General features: G+C 33.7%; 1 protein-coding gene across 15 annotated transcripts in view; it reads left to right on the forward strand.

Annotated features, from left to right (window-relative positions):
* Positions 1–19,248, forward strand: part of LOC145293152 (uncharacterized) — a 589,140-nt gene that overhangs the window by 148,831 nt on the left and 421,061 nt on the right. For all 15 annotated transcript variants that reach the window (XM_080139591.1, XM_080139597.1, XM_080139585.1 and 12 more), the window contains one exon: positions 12,924–13,052. In XM_080139591.1, the coding sequence (XP_079995717.1) occupies positions 12,924–13,052 (129 nt within the window). The remainder of the gene's footprint in view (positions 1–12,923; positions 13,053–19,248) is intronic.

Genomic DNA, 19,248 nt, shown 5'->3' on the forward strand with positions numbered 1-19,248 from the left:
ATGCCTTAATTTACCTCTTTATTTCGACATAAAAAAGTAAATTTTTGGTAATTGTTTATTTCTATTGTTAAATAAAAGTCATTTATTGAACTTTTGAAATCGCCTTCACCTTAATGCTGTTTCTGACAACCTTATTTTTATTTTTTGTTAGGGGTTGGGAAACATTTACCTATGCTGACATCACGACTGTGATACCAGGCATCGGTGAATGTCGACCAAGCCCCTACAGCCCTTTGGTTGAACGGCTCTGAGTGACAAGTTAGTTTACAAAGTAAGGGTTCAAAGGATTTTTAAAAAAGTTAAACTTTTTTCCTTTTTTTAATAAATTTTTCACATTTTTTTTTGTTTTTGTTGTGCAAAGAAGTTTCAAAAGAAATGTTTGATTGCTTCATTCGCAGAATATTTTAATGAAATGTAAATTTCTAAAAGAAAAAAATTAAATTCACTTAACGCATTTATTTAACAGATAACAAAATGATTGTTTTCTTTTGTAGTTTTCGAAAGACCTTAAGCGGAACTGTCAGTCAGCATAATATGTAGTTCTAAAGTTTTTTGTCTTTGGATATTTCAAAAAAGCTTTTTTGCAAACTGGATACCATGTGATCAGTTTCACTTTAGTTTTAGAAATATTTCCTGAAATATCCTTCATTAAACCTTTTATTGTTTAAATAATTTGACTTTGCTTATTTTATTTTTAAAAAATATAAAGGTTGACAAGACATTTTTCATTCATTTACTAATGGAAGAGTGTTGGTAAAAAAAACAAAAAAACTTGCCATGAGATAAGTGCCCCCTCCCTTTGTTGGAAAAAAACACTGATTTTTAACATGATTTACACGCAATGAGAGCACTGTAAGATCTTTTTTCTCTAAGGGTGAAAGTATTAATCAACTTTTTCATGGACTTGACGTAGATAGGCTGTTTTATACATAAATAAACTTTGCTCACAAATGATAACAATGTTACCTTGCGGCCCTTAAAGTTTCACAACAGTGCAAACAGATAACTAATCATGGGCCTCGAAGTTTTGAAACAGACAGACAGTGCCTATTCCAGCAACTTACTCATGATGCACAGGAGACTTATTGGCTTGTACTGAGAGGGAGGTGACTGATCACCTTAATTCTTAAATACAGAGTATGCTGATAAGTTTTTCCAGGGTGTCGACAACACTTAAACAACTTTGTTAGTATGGGCGCTAGTTGTGGTTGAGTATTTTTGAGCACTTTACTGGAATCCAGGTTTTTGATTAGCTTGGCTACATCATGTACAGATATTTGTATATCACATAGCATGTTTTCTGATAAAAGAGGAAATATCTGGGGTTGGCTGCCTTGGTCGCAAAGGGTAGAATTATCTACAAAGTTCTTGACAAAAAGCTTAGTATTGTCTGATGCTGACGAAATTACCTCAGCTCTATTGATGATAGTTGGGATGGAGCACACGCCTCTGTTCAGGATTCTGTTTGCTATTTGCTAAAACTGGTGGGAACCAAGTTGCTGCTAAGCTGCTTTGGACTTCACGTACTGAGTATACAGCTCTCTTGTGTTCTTTATTACTTTTTTATAGTGGTTGCTGGCAGTCCTGAAAGTGGCTTTAGTCTCATACATCTATAACGTTGGAAGCAATGGAAATAGTGATTTCTGTGCGCAATGGCAGCAGCACAATTTGGAGGGAACAAGAGCTGGCTGTTAGGGTTTTGCTGGAACTTTTTGAAGGGCATGAAACGGTCTATACCTACAGGTCTGATACTATAGAAGACACATTCTTTTCAAACATGAAATACAGAGGTAGATCTGATGTAAATGTACGAAAGCTATCCCAGTCAGCCATAGAGTATCGATATACTGTACAATGAAGAGGTATGTCTGAGGACTTATTAGATTTCATTTTTATCTTAACTGATACAACAGAGAGAGTGGGAGACAGAATGGAAGCTGAACATAGTTCAGGGTAAGTTGTGAGAAAAAGGTCTAAGAGACTTGCGTCAGTGCTAGGCACACAAATCTTAACTTCCACATAGATAAGTTAGCGCATCTAATGAAAATATTGTTTCTTTGTTTTATACCATTCAAGCTGTTTTTCTTTAATTGTTTGAATTAATAAAAAATATCATTGGATCGATTGTCATAACTTATGAGATGAAAATATAAACAAATCTCTGGTGTACATTTATGAAATTAAGCCCTTCCCCCTCTCAGAACGTTATAATTGAAAACTGATCTCCGACGCTAAAAGTCATTAAAAAATTCCTTTTTTTTTATGTATATATTTTTTTTTTCTGAAAGTTAATTTTGTAGTCAATGAGCTTAGCGTTAAACATAAAAAAAAAATGTAAATTGTGGAATTTACCGAGGGGAGCCATTACATAAACTTTCGCCGAATCTCTTACTAAAAGAATTTTTGTTTCTTTCTTGTTTGGGGAGGGGCGGTTCATTATTTATACCATTGCTTATTTTTGTTATTGAAAACGACTTCAGCGAGGGTCATAAAAAATCGTTGCTTTTGTCAACCACGCATGTGTATCTATCGGTCTTTGAATTGGGTAAAATAGAATAAAACATGACGTTATTTCGATGATGTCTTCATTGACCAATGGATTGCATCGTAACCTACGGGCTGAATGTTCGCGCCACTCATCGGGTCCGTTTTTTTGTGGGAAATTTTTAACATTTACACAGGGTTATTTATGTGATTTTTTGTGTTCGCTTCTTCTTTATTTTGCTGTTTTTGTCTCTTCTGTTTTTTTTTTTTTTTTTTTTTTTTTAAATATTTTCCATGCTCTTTTTTTGCAATAAATACATATAACTTTTTGTGTTTTTTTTTCTCCATTTTACTCAGCTTTTTCTATTATCGGATTCACACAGTTTTATTTGTTTTTTTTTTCCTTTTTATTTCTTTTTACAATAACGAAATGAAATGAAAAACCTTCATTTATTTTTCGGGGTGTTTTCTTTTTGTTTGTTTTGGGGTTTATTTTTATATTTATTGATTTTTTTATTTTTTTTTTCCTTACGATGATAAGTGACATAATTGCAACCAAGTATTGCAGTAATTAATGCAATAAATGATAAATGCATGGAAGAAATTTTGTTTCATTTCCTTAGTATAGGATTCCATGTTTTCATTCTTAAATAAATTTCTACTTAATAAAACTTTGAGACAGACTATTTTTACTCCTGGAGGCTGGTAAGTAAACAGTCAACATTACCACAACTTCAACAGCTAAGTGGATGGTGTTTTCTTTTTTTTCCTCACCTGTGGGCAGCAGCAGCAACAACAATAATACTTTATTTTTTTTCGAGATGGGGACACGCTTCCACTGGTCAGTCTCATCCATTACAGTTTTTTAAATGCAGGCGAAACCATTATGGTGGTGAAGTACTATCAATAAATAGATGAAATGCATCAGAAACTTCGACAATAGCACTCAGCATTAGTCAACAGAAAAGGCTCACTTCTCCATAACAATGCCAACTGCATATTGCTAAACTGACCCTGCAGAAGTTGAACGAATTGGGCTATGAAACTTTGCCTCACTCGCCATACTCTCCAGACCTCTCACCTACCAACTACCACTTTTTCAAGCATCTCGAAAACTTTCTGCATGAGAAATACTTAAAAAACCAAAGCGATATAAAAAAACACCTTTAGTGACTTCATCGCCACCAGAACAAAAGATTTTTACGTTACTGGTATAAATACACTTGTTTTGCATTGACAAAAGCATGTTGACTCTGATGGTGCTTATTTCAATTAAAAAATTTTTGTTTGAGCCGAGATTTGTTCATCTGAATTTAAAAGTTAAAAACCACAAGAACTTCCTTGTCAACCCGATACTAGTGTCATTGAAACTGCCATTGAGCTTGCTATTTGAGTTGGATTACTTGGCCAAAACATTTACATTATACATATGTATACATATATATGCACGTTCTGATGCTGATGTGCTACTAGAGCTCCTGTTGTTGCCTGATGCTCTCGTAATTCACACATGAATAAACACATTTATTTACCAGTAAACACTGTTACTGTCATTGTCTTTTGTCTACAGTGCTTAAAAAGAATGATGACACATCGATATATGAAAATATGATAATCTATCCTTATTGTCAGTCACAATGCCAGATGGTAAGTTGTAAAGAGAAAGATGCATGCACAAGAATTTAATGGTTAATTCTTCTCAGAGCCTAAATCATCAACTAACTCCCGATATCAATTTCAGGTTGTTGTTATTATATAAACATTTGTGACCACCTCAAACATTTCCATGAAATGGCATTTCATTGTAGCCATGCTTCCAGGGCATTTTAATTCATGATAATTGTTTTAATCAATAGGCAATCCACTTATTTGCTTTTCATCTCTGTGTGTGACCTGATTGCACTTGCATGTACTTCTTGCCAAAGTGACTATTTATACATCCAAAATTTTCCTTATCTTTTGACAATTAGTTAGATTCATGTTGTTTCTTCTCATGCAGGTGATCATTAATGTTCACATTTTTTACTAGCAGTTCAGCCCGGCTTTGCTCGGGCCCTATGTACTGTTTATAACTTGCCCTATCTGTGAATAGACTTTATGTAAGATTTCAAATGTTTAAACCAAAATTTGTGTGAGTAATTTTGTAGAGACCACATTTTGACCCCTTAACATATATTATTTTTGTCTCAAATCAAAATACAAAGTTTTACCCATATCCAAGTTACGTACATCTGAAATTTAAAGTCTTTAGACCAAAAATTGGTGGATGAATTTGGTAGAATCTGCAAAGGCCAACTCTTTCAACTTTGAAGCCAAATTTTTTACCCCAAAACTGATTAAAATTCTTGCCGCATGTCTGAATACCCATTATGTATAAATTTCAAACGATTAGACCCAAAATTGAATTGCATTCACTAGCAAAAGATCTACATATAAGAATATTGTATTTTCTTTCAAATAAGTAGAAAAGAGGGTTTTTAGTATGAATATCAATACACACAAAAGAAAAACGAATGTATAGGAGTATAGATTTAAATGACCTGTTTGCACATCTGACAATTACTTTATCAATTGACAATTGATCTTGCTATGTTGTTTCTTGCATTTCATTGATATGTACGCCTCTTCTTGTCAAAATGATTTTTCAGTACACATGGTCTAGATGGTTGCAACAATGATTGCATTTTTTTTTTTTTTTAACCATTCCAGACCTGCATGCATCATTTTTGGGATATTAGAGAATATAGATTGACGTGTATGATTTTAGTGTCTAAATAATTTTTTTTTTTTCAAATACCTTTACAAAATAACTTATTACTTATGCAATTGATTAAAGTAATTAGCATTACAAGCGTATGCTGTATTTTTGTGGACATCGGCAATATTACATACCTAATGTCTTCAACAAGTTATATCTTTTTTATTTGTTGGTCAATTTTTAAAAGAATTACATTGATGAAAGAGAATAGAATAAGTATTCCGATGTTAATTTATTTTTCTTTTATGCGTTCAATGTTTTTATGCTCCAAGTTAAAAATGAAAAAAATGGTAAAAAATGACAACAAAAAGAGAAACTGTTTTTTCAATGTTTACATTTCATACGTTACATTTGGATACATACATGCGGGTTTAAATTTGATTGGGTATGGCTGAAATTTTACAGGCTATATAAGCATAGAAGTCTATCTCTACTGGACTTTGATTTTTATTTTTACGACCACAGGAAGCAAAGTTACGACCGAGCAAAGTTGACAAAGAATATTTCAAAATTGATATCTGTATATAGTATGAATATTTTCAAAAATGATATCTGTATATATCATCCATTTTCATATAGATAATAGTTTCAGAATTATTTTCATGTATAATATGTAAATATTTGATAATTATTAATTGTGCGGAAATTTCTTTAAAATGTTATCTTTTATAGAAATTCAAATACGCTTACAGAAAAACGGCTTGCTAAGCACTAATGCATTGAGCTGACTAAAGTATTCTCTTAAAAATAGAAAACTGTTTTTCTGCTTTCGTCTTACTAGACTAGTCATTTTTTATTTTGAGTTTGTCAATTTAAAAAAATTATTTTGAAGTTTTTCAAATTTGATTTCCAAACAATACTATTAGTTGGTTTTAACGCTTTAAGTACACATGAAAGCATTAAGAAAACAACAAAATGTACTAAGTACATGCATTTAACTAGTACTTAAGGGAGAATTGTGTTTTTTAGTGGTAAAAAAAACAATATATAACAAATAAAAGGTACTTGTGCACTTATGCTACCATGCTGAAATAATAACGTTATTATTTAAAAACCCATTCTTAACATGGGGAAGGAAGGGTGTTTTTTGTTAACTATTCTGTACTTTCACCTAACAATTAAATAAAAAAGATATTGTGAAACCTATTTTTTCGAATCTGTAAGACAAACCCGTTTCTTTTTAACTGAGGATATCTAAATACTACTACTACTACTAATAATAATAATTAGGCGATTCGATAAAGAATTTCATTGTGATGCATTTTGCAAATTTTTACCGTGTTTCCACCTTAACATTTTTTCTTTTTTAAGGTTTTCAGGTATGCTGAAAACGAATATCGCATTTAAATTTTCTGCAAATAAGTTTCCGGATGTTAAGCAATGTCATTTCTTACGTTATTGCTGGTGATCATCTTGGTATGCATGTTTGTGCATAGTTTCTCAGGGTTGCACGCTTGCGCGTACCAAGATGGCCACCAGCGATAACATAAGAAATAACATTGCTATATATCCAGAAAACTACTTATTTGCAGAAAATTTAAATGCAATATTCGTTTTCAGCATACCCTAAAACCTCTAGAAGTAATCATTTTAAATGTTAAGGTGGAAACAAGGTAAAAAATTACCGTTTTATTTCTTTGTTTACATAATTGAATTTTCAGTAAAACAACAGAATAGAAATGACAAAAATTACCATCAACTGGTGAATATATAGTTGTTGCTTATCAGGATTCCTGGTATCCTGGTACTGTGAAAGCGACATCAAGGATTCATATAGAATATGACTTATAGTTGCATCTCAGAAAATAGGAGTATATTTTGGGCCAGATAGAGAGGATTTACAAAATTGGAAATTGGGCTGGTCCCAAAATGCAGAAGTTCTGGTCGACTATGGGGATTTCAATCTTTTACAGAAATCCAAAATCTATATGAAAAATTTTCTTCGATTTATTTCTGAAATTAATTCATATCTACTCAATTTTTTTTCTTTGAGGGGAGTAGTAAATATCGGTCATGAATGCTCTTTAGGCATTCAATGGCTATACCCAAGATTAAGCTCTGGTTTGGTGATGAGGCAGGATAATGCCTATTCTCAATAAAGCTATATTTGAATACCACTATAATACTTAGTTTAGTTCATGAATGATACCATGCGCCAGTTTAAAAAAAAAATTGAAATTTGTACATCTTAATTTATAATTCATGACTTATGGTAAAAAGATACATCAAATTTGACTACATAATCAGAAAGAGCACACAATTTTACATAAGAGTGGCAAGTTTCATGAGAATAGCTTGAAAAATAAATAAATGGTGGTGGAGTTACTGAATTTCTTGAAATGTTGAGGTCTTTTTCTAAAGAATGGAAAAAGCCTAAATTTTGGCACTTAAAATTCTCATAACTTTTGAACTACTAATGGTATTTGCATAATTCAAGCGGTTTTAAGCATCTTTTACATAGCTCTTTTCATGCAAGTTGATAAAATGACAATTATCTAAAAAGAAAAAATCAACTTGTAATGCTAAAGTAATAACATTTAAATAAATATTATTACTTTAACCATTATCACTACAAGTTATATTTCTAACCATAATTACGACAAGTTATGTTCTTTTTTTTTATGAATAAAATTTATATATATATATATATAAAAATTTTATTCATAAAAAAAAGAAAATATGAATACTTCTTGTGTTAGCTGGTACTTTTTCTTCTTCCCCAATGTGTTGGTCATAATTTTTCCATTATTTGTTAGGGGTAAAAGGGCGAGTAAAAGACAAACATTTTTCAGCTTTCTCACAGTTTTTTATTAGCCGAATGCAAATAGATTTTCTCCGTTTCTTTTCAATTTCCTCTTTTGTTTATTTGCTTCACTCTAAACAGCTATTCAGATGCTTAATATTATTTTTACTAAAGATATTTTGCAAAAAGAGTTGCAACTGATTTTTGCAAGTTTTCAAAATTTGAGAAGATAATTTTTTTTCTTTTTAAAAATGTTTTGCTCGTAATGTGTGGCCTTAAGTTTCTTAATTTTTTAGATGAGGATTGCTACTTTGTGTTATTTAGACTATTCAGACCGATGTTCTCATCTTAATAGTTTTATTTTCATGATTTTTCCAATGTAACATCTGAGCTTATTTTAATGGTGACTTTAATATTTATAATTAACTAGTGGGACCTGTTGAAATTCCACAGGGGACTCATTCATATGTAATATATTGATGTTGGCATTCTGTAGATATTCGGTGTAAATGGAGACGCTCTGATATTATTGTAGCTTTTTTGTTAAAACTACAAAAGTATTCATATAAGTTAGCACGAACGCCTAGTAAAGGAAGTCAAGAGCATTGAAATTAAGCTAACTTTGCTTAATTTCAACGGTAATGATGACTTACTAAAATGTCAGTGAAAAAAAGCGACCCCTCCTTGTACAAAACTGCCCAGTTTAGGGTGAAGGAATTAATGTTTTTGGCCAATTTTTTGATATTTGTCGTCCGAAGGGTTGAGCGTTGAAATGATACCGTGAAAATTCGTCGCTTCTGTCAAAAGTTTTTGTGAGTGACGAAAACATTGCTATATTTATTCAAGAATTTTTACAGTTTACATGGGTTGATGACAACAATATTAAAATCGGACTCTGCTCTATTAGTTAAGACGGAGTGTACTGACTTTAAATGTGGTCATACACACAAATAATGCTGAACAATCAGGTCACCCAAATTTTTATTAAAAAAAAAAGTGCTCTTTTCCCAAAAGAATACACCATGTTTTAAATTGATCATAACAATGACAAAACTAGATTAATTGCACTGGGAATTGCTTTTGCACCCACCATATTCTCAAGACCTGACCTCCAACAACTACCGAGTGCTTTCAAACCTCAAAAGAATGATCTAAGGAAAAAGATTTATCTTCAGTGAAGAAGTGATATTGGGAACTGAGGCATATTCTGCAAAGACTAATTGTTCTACAAAAATAATATCAAATTATTATAAAAGTGTTAGAATTATTGTATCTCTCTAGTGAAGTGTAGTATATGTTCTGTCCTTATAAAATCATCAGCCTGAACATTACCTCTTCTTTTTAGGAGGGAATGAATGAGGAGTATATGTTCTCATGATGTTATCATCCTAGATGTTACCTCCTCCTTAGATGATGGGAGGTAGGGAATATTCTATTCATGTTCTGTCCTCATGAGTGAGATCATTATTCTGGATATTACCTCTTCTTTTGGGGGAAGGGTCAGTGTAGTACATATTCTGTCTTTATGGGACCATCCTCATGGACATTATATCCTCCTGGAACAGAGGAGAGGCCAGTATCTCTCAGGAATCACCTCCTTTTGGTGAATGGAACAGTGTAGGGCAATATATTATACATTTTGTCCTAATTAAGCCATCCTCCTGGACATAACCTCATAAGGACATGCTCTAGGACAAGGGTCAGCAACCTATGCCTCTCGGGCTGCAAAAAGGCATTTTAGCCAAACTGTGAGCCTGATTACCAATGACTATTTTTAACATGAGAGAGAAAGCTTTCAAATTCAGGAGATGGCCTGCTGTTATCTTCCTTTAATCCAACTGAATTTGAATACTATGACTGCAAAACCTAGTCACTTCTGTTTCTGTGTAAACAATAAAAAAAATAAACATGAAACAAAAACTAAGAGCTGAATTGACCGATTGACCTGTAACAAACATAAAGTGAGGATGACTTTAAGGGGGCAATGCTATTTCAGTTGGCTTTCTATTTCACTCCTCCAACAGCGATACCCCACTGTCACTTTTTATAAGTTGTTGGAATCTGTCAATGGGCCATGTTTTTTATCTTATCATATCCCTCCTTCTCAAACAAGAGTTTTTCACCAATTGTTTTTTTATTTTGCATGTTGCATCTCCATCTTATTTTATTACCATTCGTTTAAGCATGTCATGCTTTTTACGGATTAATTACTCTGCAGATAAACTGAATAAAATTAGAATAACCTAAATACTGAAATAAAATTCAAATGTATGTAATCAGTATCCTTTGTATTTACTTATTCAAAAAGAAATAAATTCAGTATGTTCCATTATGTTCAAGGCTTGTTGCTAGGGAGCATTATGCTCCTTATTATTTATTTATGAGAGGAGAAGCTGTGGTATCACTAAATAACTATATATCTTATATCTTTTAGCATGCATTTGCGAATATAGTGAATCATTTAAATATACTACTTCAAGGTAAAACTCAGATTATAAATGAGGTGTATAATTATATTGTTGCCTTGGAAAAAAATTTTGTTGTGAGAACATACACTTAGAAATAAAAATTATGCTTATTTCTCATCATTTCAAGCAAGGAAATCACAGGATTCAGAGCTATTTATGAATGTAATCCAGGATTTGGGAAACAAATTTGTATCGTGTTTTGCTGACTTTCATCCACATCAAAATAATTTTAACTTATTTGCTACACCATTTGATGTGGAAGTAAAGACAGAATCAGAATGTTTTCAAATGTAATTGATAAGAATCCATTTATTAAGATCAAAATTTAATTTCAAAGATATTTCATTAATTGATATTTATGCAAAATATCTTTTTCCAAGTGGAAAGTCTTTCAAATTTGTGGCCCACACCAAAAAGATGGCACCTATAACAACTTTAAAATTGAAGCAAACTAAGTAAAATTTGAGAACCAGATTGACTGATGGCCATCTTGATATGCTTACTCCCAGCATTGACAAATTTGAAACCAAATGAGACATTCTCAATGAAAATCACCAAATTTTTCATTAATTCTTTTGTTGTTGCTGCTATATAAATAAATGTTTCTAACAACATTTTCAATTGCATAAATATGTTTTGACTATTATATTCATCTGTTAATATAAATTATTTTTATGTGTTTTATGTATACTTGTGATTAAATATGAATATGCAGATCTGTCAACACTTCTCAATTTAACTATATCATCGCCCTCCAAATGAAATTTATGTCATTTTCCCTAGAATGGCTGCACATCTTAGTGAACAAAAAATATGAGATTATTTGTCAGTTATCTTTCAAGAAACTTATTTTACCAAATCATGCTGCATATGTTTATTGTAAAATAATACTTTGCTAACATTAGTGAAAGGAACAATAAAGCAAAAGAGGCAGGAAAGAGACTGACAGTTTATGTAGCAGAAATCTACAGATGGTTAAACAGACATGCATGCCTCATAAATGTGCGGATGATGCTACATGTGTATGTATATAAGTGTATAGGTTTGCAACTATTTGTATTCATATGTATGGGTATATGTGATTCGTTTGTGATTCAATTCTTAATAGTTTCAAGCATACACATAATTTAATCGATTTCATTTCAGTTGATTCTTTTCACTTTGAAGTATTTTGATGTTTGAGAAAAACTAATTTTTGTTATGGTGTTTTTTAATTTTAGATTTTTTTTTCTGATTATTCAATGTTTATTTTCATTATGGTTTTAATATTTAGGTTTACAAAGGTTTACATATTTAATTTTCCTTAATGGCCTTCATCCAGCCTGCAACCCATCGTCATAATATGATTTGGCCCGCGGGGTCAAATGAGTTGCCGATCCCTGCTCTAGGACATTATCCCTCTTTTTGTGGAGTGGTTATATAACGTGTTCTGTCTTCATGAGGCCATTTTCCTGAACATAATTCTTCCTTTTAGAAAGGGAGTCGTGTAGTATATGTTATGTCTTCATGGGATTATGCTCCTCAAGATTACCAACTCCTGGAGAGGGGACAGTTTCTCTTGGAAATGACCTGTTTTGGTTGGGGTGGGGGACAATGTAGCACAATGTATTATATATTCTGTCCTCATTAGGAATTAGGACAGAACATATATAGTACTTCACTGCCCACTTCACCAAAAGAAAGGGTAAAAATACTAGGAAGATACTTCCTCCAAATAATAATTCATGGCTTTATGAAACTATATATTTTAGTGTCTCTAAAAGGAGGAGGTAATATTCAGAAGGATGCCTTCATACAGACAGAACACATGCCCCTCTACCCCCAATGAATGGATAATATCTAGGTGGATGGTCTCAGAAGGATAGAACAAAAAGAACATACACTACATCAAACCATCCTCTCAAACATCCTCTGTCCTTCCATGAACACTTGCAATAATAATAAACAATACATGATATTTCCCATAGGAGGGGGAGGACATAGTTACATTGAGTGCACAGGTGAAATCTTGGAATGAGCATTGCAGTTGTGAGTGTCCAAAAAATGTTATATTAACTGGCTCGAATTGAAATTAATAAATTAAAAAAAGTCAATTTCCATTAAGTCCTGTTCACTCTTCATCCACAACACTAATTGGCTAGAATTTTTCATCATAACCAACCAAACAAATACACAATATTTTTTATACAAAAGTGTTCATCATCATACTTTTAAATATGGCAATAAAGATAGAGTACAACTGTGGTTCTCACTAGTTATCATTACTAAAATTGAAATTTGTACATTTTTCAATCAAAAATAGGGTCCTCATTTCAGTTGTTATACTTACAATGTTTTAGTTATCTCTTTGTCAGGAATTTTAACTCGACTCTTTTAATCTTTTTGTATAAATTAAATAAATGGCTTCAATAAAAAAAATCTAATTCTTGTTATTTTCTGCCTGCATTAATTTTTGTTTCTTGTATTTCAGACTTCTAAGCAGTTTGATTTTCTTGAAAAAATCCAAGATTTGAAACGTCGTTTTGGAGATCCTCATTCCAAACTGAACACAAGAATCAGCAGCCATGAACCAAAATTAAGTCGTGGAAAAGTTAATTTGGTCCGTACATTTTTGTTTTCCTCTTTCCTTTCTTTTGTTTTCCTTTTCTTATTCACTTCCCAGAATCTTTGTATTTTTAATTTTCAAGATGGTGTCAACTAAAATTAAGATTGCTATAGTTTTTCAATCAAAAAACATTCACATTTTACAAATAACGTACATTTTAAAATCCATAAAATTACGGTTTTGTCAGTTGGTGTGTAGAATATGTCCTGCACTTTTGTAGAAGGAAAAAAACTCCTCCAGAGGGATCATCTGTGACCATGGTCCTTAAGGACAGAATCCTGATGATCTAATACGAATAAATACACTCAAACCCAAGTTTGGAAATTAACCATATATCTTTTTTTTTTTTTTTCAGAATAATGTATACACTATTTATAGTTGTTTTCAGATTTAGTTCATTCTGACCATGAAAGATTCTATCACTTTGCAACATCCTCCTTTTCCTTTTGAAATTTTATGTCTGATGAAAGTTATCTTTTTCTTTTCAAATCCGTGCAACATGGCTGTCTTTGATGCTGGCTAGAGTGTTTTCACTGCTATTTGAGGTTTTGGTGCTTTAAACAACATATGAGTTAACTTAACAGCTCTCCCTTTTTTTTACAAAGGAGTCACCACTTCAAGGCTCGGAGGCCACTCGAGGATAAGGGTTAATGAGTGTACAGTAGTCAAGGGGAACATGTCAGTCATCGTTAGTAGTGAAAATTTGGTAAATTGGATTACTTAAGGAGATGGCTCATCAACAATTTGTTCACATTTGACTTGAAGATAACCATATTGTTGGAAAGCAGGAAAACAAAACAATTCCACAGGCTTGCAGTTCTAAGAAAGAAGCTTTGTTCATGGAATCTACATTTAGGTTTAAGCACAGATAAAGAGTGGGGGAAATTATTGATAGTGGTTTCAGGTACACAAGTGTTTTTCATGAAAGTCAGGCTAGGGAGGACCATAGATTGGAGCTCAGACGAGCACTTGCCATGAAAATAATGATAAAGCAGAGACAGGCTCGCAACATCTCTTCTGTGGGAAAAAGCTTTCTGGGAAAAGAAAGGCCATTCCCCACTAGGCTATGAAGTCTATTTTGAACTCTGTCAAGGCAGAATAAGCTGCTTCTAGCAGCTCCTGCCCAGATGTGGCAACAGTACTCCATCGTTGGATGCACTTGGCTCTTATATATGTAGAGAATTGCATCAGCAGTGAGATATTTACTGAAATGGTAGAACAATCCCACCATTATCCAAGCAACCCTGGCAACGGATTTGATGTACATTTTCCATCTCAGATCAAGAGTAAGAAGTTTGTCAAGACATGGAGCCTCTTCAAGATGAGAGCCATTCATTTCAATTGATACCAGACGGGGATCAGAGTGTTGATGATGAAAAGATAGAAGTTTGGTCTTAGATGCATTAAAAGTAACCAGCCATCTTTTTCCCCATTGCACCATGTGCTCAAGATCAGAGGAGAGAGAGTTAGAGAGAACTTGGTCATTTATAACCTTTGATGTGCTGCCATATATGGTAGTGTCATCAGAATAAATATCTACGAATGATCTTAGAATGTGATTTGGGAGATCATTAATGTAGATCAGAAAGAGAGTTAGACCCAGGATGGATTCCTGAAGGGCTCCAGCATTAATTCTATGATCTTCAAATTTCTGCCTATCAACCACTACTCTTATGAACCTATCAGAGAAAAATGATTTAATAATTGAAAAGACATTTTCAGCTATACCGTAACTGGAGATTTTGTGGAGTGTCTACTCTTTATGCCACCCTATCAAAAGCCTTTGATATGTCAAGCATTTGCCTTAAAAAAAGAAGCCTCCATTGAGAGATTCGCTAATCCTATGAGATATAACTGTTAAAACATCAGCTGAAACCATATCACATGTCACTGAGGAGGTTATTTTTGCTGAGGTGGTTGACTACTTTATTTAACACAGATTCTTGCAACTTACTCATGATGCACAGATTGGTCTGTACTGAGAGGGAGATGAGCGATCACCTGAATTTTTAAATACGGGGCATACTGATGAGGTTTTCCAAGGTGTTGGGAAGCAATTCTCCTTAAGACAAAGCTTAAATAGCTTTGTAAGTATGGGGGCTAGTTCTGGTTGAAGCTTTTTGAGCACTATAATAGGCATGCCATCAGGGCCAGTTGCTTTACTGGAATCGAGGTTTTTGATTAGCTTGGCAACATCACGCACAGGTATTTGTATGTTACATAGTGTGTTTTCAGACACAGGAGGAAATATGGGGGGTTGGCGGCCCTGATCGCATAGGGTAGAATTAGCTGCAAAGTTTTTGGCAAAGAGTTTGGCTTTGTCCGATACTGATGTGATTACTTCAGGTCCATTGATGATGGTTGCGATAGAGCACACACTTCTATTCAAAACCCTGTTTGTCATTTGCCCAAATTGGTGGGAACCAAGCCGCTGCTCAGCGACTTTGGACTTGACAGACTGAGCATACAACTCTCTTGCGTTCTTTATTACTCTTTTACAGTGGTCGCTGGCCGTCCTGAAAGCGGCTTTAATCTCAGTACATCTATTACGTTGGAAGCAATGGAAATAGTGATTTCTGTGCATAATGGCAGCAGTACATTCTGGGGAGAACCACAGCTGGCTGTTAGGTTTTTGCTGGAATATTTTGGAGGGTATGAATCCGTGTATACCTACAATTAACCATTCAATCAGGTCTTATACTATGAAGGACACATTCTTTTTAAACATGGATCGAAGAGGTAGATCTGATATAAATGTACAAAAGCTATCTTAATCAGCCATAGAGTATCGATATACTGTACGATGAAGAAGTATGTTGGAGGACTTATTACATTGTGTTTTTATCTTAACTGATACAACAGAGTGGTCTGAAGATTCCAGTGGAGATAGAACGGAAGACAAACATAGCTCAGGACAAGTTGTGAGAAAAAGGTCTAGGAGACTTGCGTATTGACCATCAGTGTCAGGCGCACGGGTGGGTTCGTGAACAATCTGAGTTATATCATAAGCAATGGAGAAATCGTAACAGAACTTCCCCTCATCATCTGTCTTGTTTGAGTGGGCTAACCATTCCACATTGTGAACATTGAAGTCTCCACAGATGTGAATGTTAGGCGAAGGATGAGCAGACAGGATGTGGTCAATTTTCTCAGATATGCTCTTAAAATTACTTACTCCACTGTTATGGGGGGGGGCGATAGAGGGCAAATATAAACGCATTGGTTCAAATGAATACCTCTATTTTAATAATCCATTCTGTATGTTTGATGATATACATTAATCTGCTGATAAGGTTTTCAATAAGACCTTCTTTTCAGTTAACATCTCCATTTTTATCATCTTTAACAAAACTTTTGCTGAACTTCAAACCTGTTATAGCAGAGTTTATCAAATAGTGATCAAAACATAAGTCTACCTGGTGACATTCGTGAATCGTATTTGTGTTTGAAGTACATTGAGAAATTGAAAATTCTTTGCACAAATATCCAAATTTTTTAGAAAAAAATTGAATTCCATTATCAGACACAAATGTATTAGGAATACGTTTGAATGTATCGTGTACTTCTACAAGGCCACCATTCACCCTTGCATGAAGTATTGTTGCCACACCCAGGCTGGTGCATCTATCACTAGCCTCTCCCTCTTGGATAGAGTCCAAAAAAGAGTTTTCAATCTAATAGGTCCCACTTTGTCAACCAAGCTCCAACTCCTGTCCCATCGCCACAATTTTGCATCTCTGTGCCTGTTTTACAAATATTTTAATGGAATGTGCTCTGATGAACTCGTTGCATTTGTTCCCCCTTAACATATATATCCCCAACAAACCCACTTAGCAATAAAATCGTACCTCTTCACTGTGGAGGTCCCTAAATGCCAGAAAGTTTTCTATTCTAATAGTTTCTTCCCTTAAACAGCTAGACTTTGGAATTCCCTTTCTGCTATCTGCTTCCTTGGCTGTACTGATATGTAGAAGTTTAAATGTTATGTCGACTAACATCTTAATCTTTCCTAGGCATCGTCCCAAATAGTAGTCCCTTACGTTCAAGTGGTAAGTGAACGTGAGAAAAAAAAAAAAGTAGGGTTCTTACATTTGATAATTTTTGGTTACATCAGAATAAAGTAATAAATCCTATGCATATGTATGTATAGTTAATATGTAGCCTTGATAATGATCTCAGTTTTCAGCCATGGGTTAGTTTTTACTGGTGATGTTTTTGTTGCTGTGCACAATGTTTACAGAGTTTCACAGAATATTTGATTGCTTTATTCATACCAGACAAATAAACATAACTCCTCATAAAGGCTTCCATTCCAAGATGTTCTGTATGAAATATAACAAAATGTTAGTTTTTAAATTAACTTTGACAATCCATCTGTGTTTCATATTTTCTTCAATAGGTGATTAACAGGAAGAGCTGATATGTTTTTCTTAGACTCAAATATTGATATTAATGGATAGGTGATATGTTTGCAAAACCTTCTCCCACAATATAGTTTATGAATCTTTTAGTGATTCTTTTTCTGTTAGACTGTAATTTTTTACTATTGGAAATGATGTTATTAATGCATAAGCTACTTTATCGTCCTTGTGTAGTAAAATGGCCCTAATCCCAAGGTCTTGCTTAGCTATACTTATAGTATACCCCTAGCCACTATCCAGGGTAGTTTCTCTTGTAAATGCTTTTTCACCTCAGTCTTTACAAAGAAGCTTCTGATCTTAGTTTTCAGCCTAACTTACTGCCTACTTCTGGTAACTGTCCCCCCACTGGATAAAAAGTTGTATCTCGCTTGTTGAGGCTTATTTTCTAAGTTTTGGTTTATCCAATAGAAAGTAGTACACAATATAAAGTCTGTGTTACCTCTTCTAACATCCTATCAAAAGAAGTGTTTGGGTGTAACGGGATCACGGGTAATGCCAGGGACCCTGCTCCGATAGATGAGGATAAGAGAGGATGAGGTATGGTAAAAGGGGTTATGCTGACACTTGGTCAAGAAAAACAGATGTCCATAAAATTTAGTCCATCAGGAAGATTTAAGCGAGCTTTCAGTTGCTGAATATAGAAACGATATCAGTTTGTTTTGGCAACTTGATAATGGAATTTCTTTAAAACAAGAGAAATAAGATAAAAGATTGTTTTTTTTGGGGGGGGGGCGAGGTGCATTTCAGAATAATTAAATCAGACAGTTGCAAGAACCTGGATTCAGAAAAACCAAACCTTTTGTCATCAAGCATATAGAGAAATCTATGCAAGATGTTATGTTAAAATGATTGACCACCCAGGCAGCCATAAGATAGCGATAATCTACTAGTCGGAGAAAAAAAAAAAAATAGAATGTATAAAGAAGGAAATAAATAAATAAATAATTGACTTAAGCATATATTTGGTTGGAAAGGAGAAACAGGGAGAGAGAAGAAAAAGGAAAGAGAGAATTAAAGAGAGATAGAGAAAGAAGAGATTCACAAAAAAAAGAAAAAAAAATATAAGATAATGGGATAGAAAAAGGAAAGAGTAATCTCTAAAGAGGAAAACAGAATGACCTTAAGAGAAGGGTGATTGGAAATTATATTTGATAAGAACCATTGTGTTTTTAGAAATAGGGGATTTTGGCTGACTAGCGTTGAAGAGAACTATCACCCTAGGCTCTTGCCTAAGGGCCAGATATACCCAGAAAAGCTAAGTTGAAAAGCTCATGTTCCTAGCTGGGAGATTGTCTAATTGAACTTAGTTATAACAACCTGCATCAGAAAGCCATGAGAACCCAAAGAATTTAGCTTTCCTTGTATGCAGTTTACCATGAAAATCTTTCAAATATTTTCGTTCATAAGAAATGGTCTCAGAGTTATTTTTGAATTATTGATTTGAAACACAGTTTATTATAGCACCAATGCCAAATTGCAGCTGAGAAGAGCAGCATACAAGCCATTCATCAGAGCATCTACGATGGATGAACCCAACCGCAGCACCTGATGACAAACAGCCAGCTGAAGATAAGGGTTGCCGCATAGACTTAGGGTTGTGCATGTTTTGCATGCCTAGAGTATCAGAGCGGTATTTCCAATAACCAGTAAACATCTGGTTTCCTTTGGAGGAGTCCACCACTAAATAAAACTCAGAGGTATCTGTGGGATTATATGAGTAGGAATGCATGCTATTTGTCAACATGTATATGAGGGATATGAAATTGTAT

This window comes from Euprymna scolopes, chromosome 14 (genome assembly GCF_053919585.1).
Source record: "Euprymna scolopes isolate OS-2025 chromosome 14, ASM5391958v1, whole genome shotgun sequence".
Classification (NCBI taxonomy): Eukaryota; Metazoa; Mollusca; class Cephalopoda; order Sepiida; family Sepiolidae; genus Euprymna; species Euprymna scolopes.